The 12,650-nt window shown below is 44.9% G+C and overlaps 1 protein-coding gene across 4 annotated transcripts in view; it reads right to left on the reverse strand.

Annotated features, from left to right (window-relative positions):
- Window positions 1–1,919: 1,919 nt before the first annotated feature.
- MTSS1 (MTSS I-BAR domain containing 1) overlaps window positions 1,920–12,650 on the reverse strand; it is a 171,757-nt gene continuing 161,026 nt past the window's right edge. For all 4 annotated transcript variants that reach the window (XM_054986026.1, XM_054986027.1, XM_054986025.1 and 1 more), the window contains 3 exons: window positions 10,114–10,278; window positions 8,593–8,755; window positions 1,920–5,201 (listed from right to left, as the gene is read on the reverse strand). In XM_054986026.1, coding sequence (XP_054842001.1) covers window positions 4,516–5,201; window positions 8,593–8,755; window positions 10,114–10,278 — 1,014 coding nt within the window. In that variant the 3' untranslated portion in view covers window positions 1,920–4,515. The remainder of the gene's footprint in view (window positions 5,202–8,592; window positions 8,756–10,113; window positions 10,279–12,650) is intronic.

Genomic DNA, 12,650 nt, shown 5'->3' on the forward strand with positions numbered 1-12,650 from the left:
ATCGTGCAAGACGGATATGTGAGCCGCACTTTCTCAATGAGGAAATTAATAATCTAAACCACGCACTTCAGGCAAATGGCTACTCCAGAAATGAAATCCGAAGAGCAATCAAACCCAGGATGAATCAAACAACCAAGGAAAAACAGTCTCCTACAGGAAAAGTGTTTTTTGCCATATATCAAAGGAATTACTGATCAGATGGGAAAGCTTATGAAAAAGCATAACCTTCAAGCAGTATTCAGACCCACCTGAAAAATACAACAGATGCTACGATCAGCAAAAGACAGTAGAGACCCCCTCACCTCTGCAGGAGTATACCGTATACCCTGCAGCTGTGGACAAGTTTACATCGGGACCACAAAGCGTAGCATCCAGACAAGAATAAAAGAACATGAAAGACACTGCAGACTTGGACAACCTGAAAAATCAGCAGTGGCTGAACATAGCCTAACGCAAACAGGGCACAGTATCTTATTCCAGGACACCAAAATACTGGACAACACTTCCAACTACTTTGTCAGACTGCACAGGGAAGCCATTGAAATTCACAAGCATAAGCAAAACTTCAACAGGAAAGAAGAAACCTTAAGAATGAACAGAGCATGGTTTCCAGTTCTGAAAAACACCAGGCTAACAAAACATTCTATCCCCGACAATAGCCCTGCAGAGAAGATTAGCACATCAAGTACCAATCCATATGCAAAAGAACCTCCTCAGGATACAGTGAAGCCTCCCGCCATTAGCATTCCACATCCTGGGAAACTCTTACAGGATGACTCAGCTCAACCCCACCCCTCCTGAGTAGATACAAATGACCTACATCTTTTCCACACTGTGACACTGAGAGATCTCTGTCTTTTGGTGCTACACCTCTGAAGATGCCAGCCACAGCTGCTGGCGAAACGTCAGGAACTACAATGCCAAGACCACGGCAATACAGCCCGGAAAACCCACAACAACCATCGTTCTCCGGCCGTGAAAGCCTTCGACAGTTACTATTAGTTTTTGTGGTTGCACCCACCTGTAGGCTCAGAAAGGTTGGGGTTGTGTTAAAACCAGTGTGGGGACAGATAAACCCAGTCAAATATTTTTGAAACTACTTAAACAGCTTTCGTGATTTTAATCAGCACATAAGGAGTTGTAGCTCCATAGCAGCCATAGGATATACAGTAAATGTCTTTTACGTGGGAAAATGTGCTGCAAGACTGGCTTTCCCTAGCCTCATTTTCCTTTACCATAGAGCTTCTCTTTTACTGAAGACTTGTCACTCATGGTATGCTGAACATGAAGCAGAAGACTGGATCTACACACACTCAAAATACACACAAATATTTCTGTAGTGTACTTGAGGGCATCATGGTATCTGGTGCCCATTTGCTTTTTCCCCCAAAGCAAAGAGCTGGATTCCCTCTACCTTATTAGAGCACAGCCCAGAAACAACTGACTTGATAAGGAGGAGGCTTGGCTTGCAACTTTCCAACATATTTCAATTGGCCCCAGTCCTTTATGGTAGCCATTCCATTCCATGTTCTCAAAATGCCCACTAACAAGCTCAACCAGATTGGGGACCTCCCCCATAACTCGTCTTCATCCACTCTGCCATGGACGTGTGCTGGGTGACCTTGAGCCAGTCACACACAGTCAGCCTAATCTACCTCCCCAGGTTTGTGAACTTGATTTAAGATACTTAAGATCCCCGCTGGGGTAGAAATTGGAAGTAAAACAAAAACACCCCACATCTTCCCAGCTAGACTTTCAAAGGTTGCCCACCTCCCCCTTCAATAGGTAAAGAGTCCCTAGAAGCTTGAATAATTACATGCAGAGCGCATACATGTTCTTTTCGTTTGGACATTGTCAAGAATGCTGCATTCTTTCCCAACTGTGGAAAAGGGGACAATGAAGGAAAAAGATAAAATAAAGAAGTTTATCAGCAGGTCTTTATTTATAATATAGGCCGAAGCAATCATTACAATGTAGAAGGGCAACACAGTTAACAGCAATTTTTTTTATTTATAGCAGTTCAGAACAAAAACGGTGCATGTGGGGAGAGGTCAACTCTCAGTACAAACTAGCAACTAAACACAATAACTTACCATTAGAAACATTTTTTTTTTAACGGTGACACTGCTTTTACAATAGGCAAGGAACACAAAAGAAAAAAAACCCAACAGAACTATTCAATGTGGCTTGTCACGTTCTAACCTTGAATTTTGGCAACAGTTTAATAATAAAATTTGAACCAAGAGTAATTCTACTGTGTAAAAGAACTAAAGGGAAAAGCTGCACTTTGGGGTTTTTTCTCCTAGACACTTCAGGTGCAATCGAGGGGGGATGTCTCCTGCATAAACTATACTTCAACAAATGGGAGAGGCAGGAATATAGCAGAGCCCTTGTGAAACACCAGTCCAGTTCAAAATGAAACATGCCAGGAAATCATCTCGATGGACCGCATTCTTTGTCCAGCGAGACTTTTATTTCGTACGAGTTTTTCTTTGAAGGCGGTAGTGGTGGGGATTTTGAAGCCTCATTTGCAGACTGCATCCGCCATTTCACCCACTGGCAGGAGCCTCTACTGCAGGCACCGTTAATTAGAAAAGTTGTTTTGCAAAGGAGAGAGTTTAAGGATCATGCTTGGTGGTTTGCTTCTGAAGCCGTAACATTAAAAAAAAGTGTTAAGCAACACAGCAGTGTAAATGTATATAGAACACAGTGACTATACAGTTTTACGATACGTCTCACATCCCATGTAGTTATGTATTTTAAAGTATAAGAGGTTACGTAGGCAAGATGGCAGCCGACTGGAATCTCCAGAGAGTGGAGGAGCACATTGTGCGCAGATGCAAGACCCAACTCCTTCCACTATGGGTGGTGCATTTTTTGCAACCACAAATACACAGGTCTGTTATCTTATTATTCTGCTTGCATTACCCATATAGAGATAAGGCAGAAGGTATCCATACAGATAGCAGGGCCTTTTTGTTTTTTTAGAAACCCACAAAAACAGAACAACCTGTGGTGCCTGAGTTGTGCACATTTCTGCCGACCCCATGAAATGAATTATGTCACAGCGATAATTTTCATTTTAAGAAAAGAAAATCCCACCTACAAATTTGTCTATTAACAGCTTCTCAAAAATACAGTGCTGAGAAGAATTTAAAAAAACATAGTGGTCAACCCCCCCACTTCCCTTATAATAAATAAAAGCGAAACTGTTCCCCATCCCTCCCTCATCCCCAAATCTTAGTATTTAATTTAAAAAGCCAATCCAAAATGCCATTTGAGAGGGAAAGTAATGTGGTGCTAGTTTTACTGGAATTCCCAGCTGGTTGCCAGTCTGATCTATTAGCAATTTCCTCAAAACTATTTGGAGCTTTTTCAGTTTGTCACTTAAAGCTGCCCAGCCTGCTGGGCATAGCCAGTAAAAGGTAAAAAGCTACAGAGTGGAACACTCCCTGGCATTTCTGTCTGGCCTTCACTTAACTGAAGTTTCTGCTATTGTGGATTATTAAACACAGAAACGGAAGATGAAACGGAGGGGGAAAATTAGATCCACATGGGCCATGTTTAGTGTTGCTTGTGCAGTCCTGAAGACAACGAATTAATACAAAACAAAGAGAATCCAAAGGAACAATTCCGCAGATGCTTTTCTTGGGCAAGAGCTCCTACGCCAGCCCCTTTGAGGTTTCTATGAGGCCAACAGAGAAGTTTCTAGTGGCCAGCACCCAAGTGTCTTTAAACACCCTACAGAAACAACACGGCAATCCAATATGGCTTATTCAGACGCACTTACCATGAAGCTACTGCTAGGCTACATTTTGTGCAACAGTAAATCCCCTCCCCCTTTGTCTAACCCCGCCACCCATTCTAACCAATCCGAGGCTGTCTCTCTTCCATTATATATTGCTTTAATCAATCAGTTGCTTTCTCCTGCTTTTGAGAGGTACAAGCACTTGTACTTTTGACAGGGCCTGTTTCTGGGCCAGGCCTTTGTAGGTTAAAATTAAAGAAAGAAACCTTGCTATTATAACAAGGTGCTCTACAAAAAGCTCATGAGAGTGAAAACATGTTGCAACCTCCTATTGACATTCTCCCCCCCCCCCCCCACATTCTCCCCAGCGGACATATTTAAGCTACTTAACGTTTACTGTATTCTTCTTCCTTCTACACATGTAAAACTTTTACAAAGAGTTATATAAAAAAGTTAAATGGGGATTTGGCACCTTCAGAAAAAATTAAAAGGGAAACTTAGATTTTTAAAAAATGCACAGAAAAATAATCAGCAGTATTTACAAAAAAAAAAAAATTAAAAGTCAGGAAGAGGTTGCGCCTTGAGCTTTTTAGTTTGCAAATTCCTTCCCCCCCCTCCCCGCCCCAACCCCAAATTTTTAAAGAGAATTTTTCCAGCTGTTATGGAGCAGCCTACAAAAACTTGATTGTACAGTGGAATGGACAGAGAGACTATTTCATCAGATAGTTCAGTCTCTTATGTTGGAAACTCTGGCAGTGGTCCAGCATCTAGGAAATTCGGGGGGCTGAGCGGTCATTCGTGGTGGTCTTCTTCAGCTTAACTCCCCGCCGAATGGCGTTCAGCATGTCTTCGCCTTGCGGAATCTCTCCGGGGCTCTGGTCTTCCGACTGAGGGGCTGGCTGGCACGGGGGAGCAGCGATACTCAGACCCTCCCTTTCGCTTTCTTCTCCTTCACTTTCAGTGGCGGTTTGTCTCTGCTCCTCTATGGTACTTGGCTTCTGGCTTGTGAGCGGAGGGTTGATGGACGCCTGGCCGCTCCAAGCAGAGGACATCCCTGCGACTCCTTGGTTGCCTGCTCCAGCCTCTGGACTTTGTTCAGGGCTCTCTTCTGCACTGCTCGGCACACTCGGCAGTCCTCCTGGGATGTCTGGTACAGTCGGTGTTTTGACAGGAATCACAGGCGTCTTGATTGGGATTGGCCCTGACCCTATGGTCCCACGCCTGACAGCTGGTTTGGTAGAAGGGGTCCGTCTGATGGTCGCTACGCCAGGTGTAACTATCACAGGCCCAAGTGTGGTTGGGAGGCCTGCGGTTGAAGCAGGACGTTTGGCGTGGAACATTCGACGGTAAGACTGGCTGATGTCGCTGTTTCTTGGAATAGTTGAAGATTTGTCAAATTCTTGCTGCTCTGTCTCTTGATCGCCACTGACAGAGAAATAATCATAGTCTGAAACTGGGAGGGGGACAAAAAGGGTAAGTCAGGCACCTGCTGAATCAAGCCTTTATCAGGTTAGATTGTTATGGTATATGTTTTTTTGGGGGGGGAGTTTCAGGTGAACCACAAAGTGTTCTACTAAGAGTCTCTCTACACGAGACCTCTTACACAAGGATGCTCAAGTGTAGGGAGATGGAATGTTAGCCGGGAAGTGTAGTTTAAAAAGAGGCTCTTTCACCTCTACAGGAGGGTAGTTTAAAAGGACAGAGCCAGCAGAAATGGCTCCTCAGAGGGTTTGTTAATTTCAACCTTGCCTCCTGAAGGGGAGGCGAAATTGACAGAACCTTCAGGGAGATTAAGATGAAATTAATTCTCTGAGGAGCGATCTCTGCCACCTCTGTCTTATTAAACTACCCTCCTGCAGAGAGGAGAAATTTAAACTATGCTTCCCGGCTAATATTGTCTCTCTCTTCACTTTAGTGTCCTCATGTAAGAGGTCTGACGTAGAGAGACTCTAAGACAAGAAAATCACATAATCATCCCAGGTAGAGGGCGGGGGGGGGGGGGATCGGCATACAGATGTCACACTTGACCAATCTGTCCCAATGAACTGTCAACCCAGAGGGGGAACATGAGAATTTCCTCTGGCACCCATTAATTCCCCTCTGCAGAACAGGTCCCATGTGCAAATAACCCAGTGATCCTGGGGAAATAGTTTATTGCCTGGATTCTCCTTTGGCAAAAAACTTGAATAAGCACGGAGCCAAGAACCCCCCCCCCCCAATTTTGCAACATCCCCGGCTCCCCAAAATGCGGGCTACCAACTTGCAAGTTTTTGTCATTTGTTTGCCAAATGCTCTTCTAGATGCCTGCTCTGGGAAAAGCAACTTGACCCACAGGGGAGATGTCTGAAATCGTTTCAGCCATTAGGAAATAAACTGTTTTAGTTTTTAAACTCTCTCTATTTTTCACCTTTTAAGATTTCCTCATTAGCTTATTTGCATGTGCAGAGAATAAAAGAGTTTTTTTTCTCCAATTTCTTCTTTGGTTCTGTGAGAAACTCTGGATTATCTTCTTTCATGACCATGCTGCTCAAGTACAGTCTTACTAACTAACGGAGAGAGCAGGGGAGCTGGGATTTTGTCTTTCACATGCACAGAGACTAGGCTCGGTAGAAGAATAATTGGCTGGTCTAGCACTACCTACTCATATACTTTTAATCTCTAGGCTTCAGTATATTCAAAAGTTAGAGAATTTGGCTCCCAAACGCCTGCGTTACACGCGTGATACCTCATGCATGCATGCACAGCAGATGTAGGGAAGGTCTAATAAGAGGAATCATGGTTAATTCATAAATCAATGGAGATGGGATTCACAGAAGCTAAGGATTCTTGTTCATTATACTGAAACAGGCTATTTAGCTACGCAGCCCAGAACTATTGACTGACTGACTGCAACTCTCCTAGGTCTTAGGCAAAGTCTGTCTCAAGCCTGCTACACGATATCCTTTAATTGGATAGGCTTCAGGAACTTGTCCATGCAAATGCTTATGCTCTACAGGGCAGGAAGGGCTACATCAGTGTTTAGTTCTCGTGGTCCCTTCTTACACATGTTGATGCCACTTTGGGGACAAGAAACAATTTTCCCCAAGCCAGTTTGGTTAGGGATCCTGACGGTGTTTTGCCATCTTCTGGTCATGGAGCAAGGGTCACTGGGGGTGTGGAGGGGAGGTAGCTGTTAATTTCCTGCAGCTACCTAAAAGAGAAACGATACAGGTCTCTGCTAGACCTGTAAATGGAAGCATGGGATCTTAAATACATGAGTTGGGTCAGATTCTACTGGAGAGGGAAACGCCCTCTGCAGACACGCATTACAGCCAATCTCTCGGTCATTATTCCGCAGCGTCTCAATGCTGGGGCCTGAAAAGTAGCATCGTTTTCCAAGCTAAGCCTCATGCAGATGGAAGTTGACGCCACAAAGACCCAGGGAATTTAAATGATCGGCACCAAACTGGGTTGAGTAGTCTGGCGTTGTAGCATTTTTTCCTGTCTCTTTTGGCACTGCGACCAGAAAAGTTCAGGCAACTTCTTCAGCCACAATCAATCAGCCAGGAAAAACCATATGGCAACATGATGTGTGGTAACAGTGAATCCATCGGCTCAAGGAGAAGCCCGGACATTGAAAGTGCGTGCTTTAACAACTCAGAGAAAGCTGTCTCAGCATAAAAGAATTAAAAATGGGTTGTCAAGACTAATGAGAAGGATTCTTGTGGTCAATGAAGACACTGTCCCTGTTTGCTTGTCCAGTTCACATATTTCCTCCCTTTGTGCAGGCAATTTGTGCAGCTATGTTAAAGAAATAAGATTCGTGGGAAATCGCACTATGTATTCTTGGGACAAAATGAGGTGTTTTTTTTTTAAATGGAAAATTTTATTTTTAGTATGGGTTTCTAGATACATTTGCTGCCTCCTTGCTTGAATGCCTCCTTTGGCCTGCTGGTACCAAAAAAGAGAAATTAAGCCTCAGTGAATAATACTTACTTCTGAGTAGACTGGCTTAGAATTGCTGCTGTTGGGAAGAAAAGCCTACCTATATAATACCTACACACCTACATAAATGCCAAGACTTGGCAAGAGATGCCTGTAGGAAAACAGGGTTGCACCTACCTGTAACTGTTGTTCATCGAGTGTTCTTCTGTGCAGGCCCACATGGGAACTGCGCATGCACAGTTCCCATGAGGGACTGCACAGAAGAACACTTGATGAACAACAGTTACAGGTAGGTGCAACCCTGTTTTCCTGCACAGAAGACACGATGACGAACTAGACAATCCTGAACCAAACTGGCCAAAACCTTTCCAGAGACACAATCCCCAGGAATCTCTCTAATGAGCAGTAACAGCCAATCCAAAATGAGTATTAAAACAGCTATAAAGTATTTTTCCATTCCCCTTCAACCCCCCGTTTTCTCAAGAATGCTCTTCTCTCCCAACACAGGGGTAGCAGTGGGTTTTGCAAAAAGCGGGAAGCTTATTGCAGCCAGTGTGCCTTAGTGGTTAGAGTGTCCAATTAGGATCTGGGGCATCCAAGCTGGGATTCCCATTCTGCCATGGAAATTTTGCTGGATGACCTCAGGCTGGTCTCACACACACGTACACACCCAGCCTAGCCTCCCTCACAGGGTTGTTGTGAGGATAAAAGGGAGGAGATGGGAATGATGTAAGCTGCTTTGAGGTGAAACCAAAGACAAAATGGAGAGAGTAACGGCGTCAAACTGCAACACAACTGCTTTGAGGTGAAAGGCAGGTGATAAACGAAAGGCTTGCAGAAGGGCTTGAGAGGCAAGGCCCAGACTCTGATCTGGAAAATGTCTCAGAAAAGGTGGGAACTAGAGTGTCTCCATCCCTTACCTTGCGAGGGGATAGTGTCCTCCGAGCAGCAGGGTGTGGTCGTTTGAGTGCTGTAGCCGCTGGAGCACTGCAAGGAGTCTCGGCTACTTCTCTGGGTGTCCAGCTGCAGCCCCCGGGTCAGAGCCAACGCCAGCTCCTCACAGGCCTCCATTTCCTCTCCTTGCTAGCAATGCAATTGAGATCTCTCGTTAGATTCTGGAACAAGCCCGCTACCGTAAGCCCCACAGACCTTGCCATCGGGGGCACCAGGCCCCTTCACAACACCACCAAGGAACTTTTACAAAGGCTCCCCCCCACAGCCAGAATTTTGCTGCTTGGCTAGCCCCAGGATTTCCCCTGCTGAAGTCCACACACAATTCAGCCATGCAGTGGCTGAGAGTGGTTCCTCTTTGTCCCTATATGCTATAAGCAAGAAAACCTACTGACCTCTGGGCTCGAAAACTGGAAGGAAACAACCCTTGAGTGTGAAGACCCTTGTAGCCGCTTTTCCCCCCAGCTCCCTGACTAGCTGCTCTCATTCTCTCAGTGATCATGCCCTACCATATGGAAGACCCCGGCAGCAAAAGTTCAACGAGACACGAGTCTTCTCCAGTATCTAGCCAGCTAGGAAGCTTTCCACAGGGAGCATCATTCCAACATGAATCTTCATCCAAGGAGGTATAGCTAAGGAGGCCTCATTACATACTAGGGATAAGATCCCATGGATCTACCACACTAGCAAAGGCACTTAACTGACAGAAGGTTTCCCCCCATGCAGTCCTAAACAGCCTGCCTGCTTCCCCCAGAGATAACTATCTCCGCGAGTACCTGGGATCTGACTCTATTTCTGCGTATTTGACTTGGTTCTCGGGTGATGCTTTTTTACCGAGTCACTGAAAGGATCAGGCAGCAAAAGGCTGCGGATTTACGCAGAAGCTTCCCTCCACTTTGAGAAAGCTTCAGGCAGGAGGGTTCTTTAAGCAGCGAAGAGATCCATGCAACAAAGAGTCTCTCTCTACACAAGACATCCGAGACGCGAAGAACACGTGCCAGGAGATGCAATGGTAGCCGGGAAGGGTAGTTTAACAAGACTGAGCCAGTGGCAGGGCAAAGGCTTTGCTATACACTGGAGCTGTGTAAAGGGGCTGGGAAATGCCAGAAGGGAAACTTCAGCCCATTATAACTTCTCCAGGTCCAAGGCCGGCTCTGGAAGGCAACTGCAGCCCATTTCCATTCCTTGCTGCCCTCCTGTTGCGATCCCACACAGTTTTAGACTGGAGAGGTGAAATTGACAGAGCCTTTGGGGAGGTGAAGATGAAATTAACAAACCCTCTTGAGGAGCAATCTCCACCAGCTGTCTTTTTAAATTATGCTCCCCGGCTAACGTTGCATCTCCCTACACTTGACGAACATGTGCCGAGGCCTCTCGTGTAGAGAGACTCTCAGAAGCACCAGTGCTTAAGTGTTATAAGAAGGGATGATCTGTACCAACTTGGGACCAATTTTGCCAACCACTCAGAGGATCCAAAATTAAAGCCTCACCCTTGGGGCGGCTGACACAGTCATGCTCCGGGGTCTTTGGGCTTCCTCTGTGGGCAGAGGCGGTCCATTCTGGCCTCCCCCAGCAGGGTCTGCGTCTCGTTTTTCCTTGCGGCGTTGTAAAGTGTTTACCATAGGCTGGTCATAAGGACCTGGCTTAGCCCAATCCTAGGGAAAAATTTCCATTAGTTGAAATTCTATTCGAGTCACATATATACTGTGTTCAGCAGCTATGAATATCATTTTCTGCCTCTGCTCAAATTGAGGCATGTAAGTACTTTGGCAAACTTTTTCTTTTCTTTTCTACGCATCGCATGTTGAAGGGCATGTGGACTCTGTTGCAGGGGCAACAGCATAAAAGGGACCGATCCTGTTCATACGGGGGAAGGAGTCGTTGTGCTCACCTTGCTCTGAAAAGCGCCATTATCAGTGCAGCAGGATTGGAATTCAGCGGCACCTTAGGGAACAACAAAAGAACTCTGGAAAGCTTACACTCTGAAAATCTTGTTGGTCTCTAAGGTGCCACTGGACTCAAATCCCACTGTTCTACTTCAGACCAACACCCACCTAAATTAGCGGTGCAAGCTAGTAAACTCAGCCTGAATTTTGCAAGCCTAGATGTGTTTCCTGGCTATCATGAGAATGCTCTTCTTACTCACTGGAAGACCACTAAAGTATATGAATGGCTTGTCCCATTTTCAGAACTATGTCCCTAACTGCCACAAAACACCTCCTCCATCGCTATATTCAGGTAGAGAGGATGGTTCGCTTCAATCTTCTGCCTCAAGCCAAAGATTACTAAAACAAGTGAATGGTGAAGGCCCACAAGTATGGGCTGTCCCATTCTCAGAACTTATGTTCCTGGATGCCACTCAAAGACACATACATGCTCCAATCCTAAACTTTAGAGGGAGAGAATGGTGGGTTTGGGCTTGCATCATGCTGGAGTGATGGTTATTGTCCTGTCTCCAGCTGCAAGAGATAGAATGGAATAAATTGTATTTTCATATGGATGAAGCAATCTGGGTGTACCATGAGCAATGAATTCCAGCTCACTATCTCTTAGCAAAGTGCCTGAAAACCTTAACAGAAAGGGGGATTAAATAAATAAATGGATTCCCTGAACCTTAAATTGCCCTGAATTTTTTTTCCATACTGTGTCCATCCCCACCATAATTTCTTGTAAGTGGTTGCATATTCTGATGGCACGTGTGCGGGTAATTTATACCCCTCACCAATGGCACTGAAAAGGAAACTCATATTGGCACACTGGGCAGAACAGAGAGAATTGTATTTTCTTCCTGGTGTCTTTGTGGTTGTTCTAGTCCAGTACTGCCAAAAGGAAACACAGTGCAATCCTATGGAGAGTTACTCCAGTCTAAGTCAATTGAAGTCAATGGGCTTAGACTGGAGTAACTCTCCATAGGACTGCACTCTTAATGAAGTACAGATTTTTTCCCTTTTTTGCAGCTGGTGTCATGCTCAATAAAACCCTCAAGTTTTTTTTTTAATTCTATTATTTACTTTGGTGTTATAATACACACACACACACACACACACACACACACACACACACACACGATTAATAAAGTACCTCTTTTTATGAATTCAGCCATTCCTTCAAGGAGCAAAGAATGTCTCTGATCCAGGAACAGGGAAGACCTAGGCCTGTTCAGCTTAGCTTCTGAGACAGAACTACACTGTCTCACCCATTGGGAGAGACCATTTTTGCTGATTAGCATTATCTGGATTCATGCAGGTATCTCTGAGCAAGAAAATTTCCCAAATAATGGAGAAGCTGGTCAATTTGGGGCCAGTAAAGACCATTCAGACAAATTCCAGTAATCACCCATATCCACTCTGAGCAACAGCCAAAGCAATTCTTTGGAAATGCCCTGTGATGCCCACTGTGCCAATTATAAGGGGCAAGATCAACTTATGTTGTGCAGATGGGCTCCATTCGCTGTCTTCATAATAGGGAGTCACCTCTGAAAACCTGAGAGAAGTCCATATTCTCAGCTCTCTCTCTCCCCCTCCTCTTAGTTGTAAAAGAGGGGGTGATAACACTGGATTGCAATGAGAATGTACGAGAAATGCAATCATGGTATGCATTATTACTAATACTTAGGCTAAAGGGAAGATCTCAGCTACTGGCTTAAGCCCCGTTAAGCAGGCAGGTGTCACTGATATTTTAACAGATCTTAAAACAGGATTCTGAGCAAAGGCAGAAAACTATAGAGGAGCTAATATCAGCTCCAGTTTCTCCTATGTCTAGGTGGGCCTGGATATTGAATAATAGCACCAAGTCTACTCTTCAGCTAAAATACCATGCTACTCCCTTCTGTCAACGGTAAGTAGACTGGGGTGCCTTCCTTTTAAGGAATTTCAGTATCACCTGATCACCAGTCAACACTCACACACCCATTTCAGAAAGTGAAGAGAGAAAAAGAGATGGGCCTCAAGGGAAACTCATGAAGCTCTGCTCACAAAATGGAACCTTCTTGCCTTCTCTATTCCTATTACAGACCTCAGTGACTGCC

Source organism: Eublepharis macularius, chromosome 7 (assembly GCF_028583425.1).
Source record: "Eublepharis macularius isolate TG4126 chromosome 7, MPM_Emac_v1.0, whole genome shotgun sequence".
Taxonomy (NCBI): domain Eukaryota; kingdom Metazoa; phylum Chordata; class Lepidosauria; order Squamata; family Eublepharidae; genus Eublepharis; species Eublepharis macularius.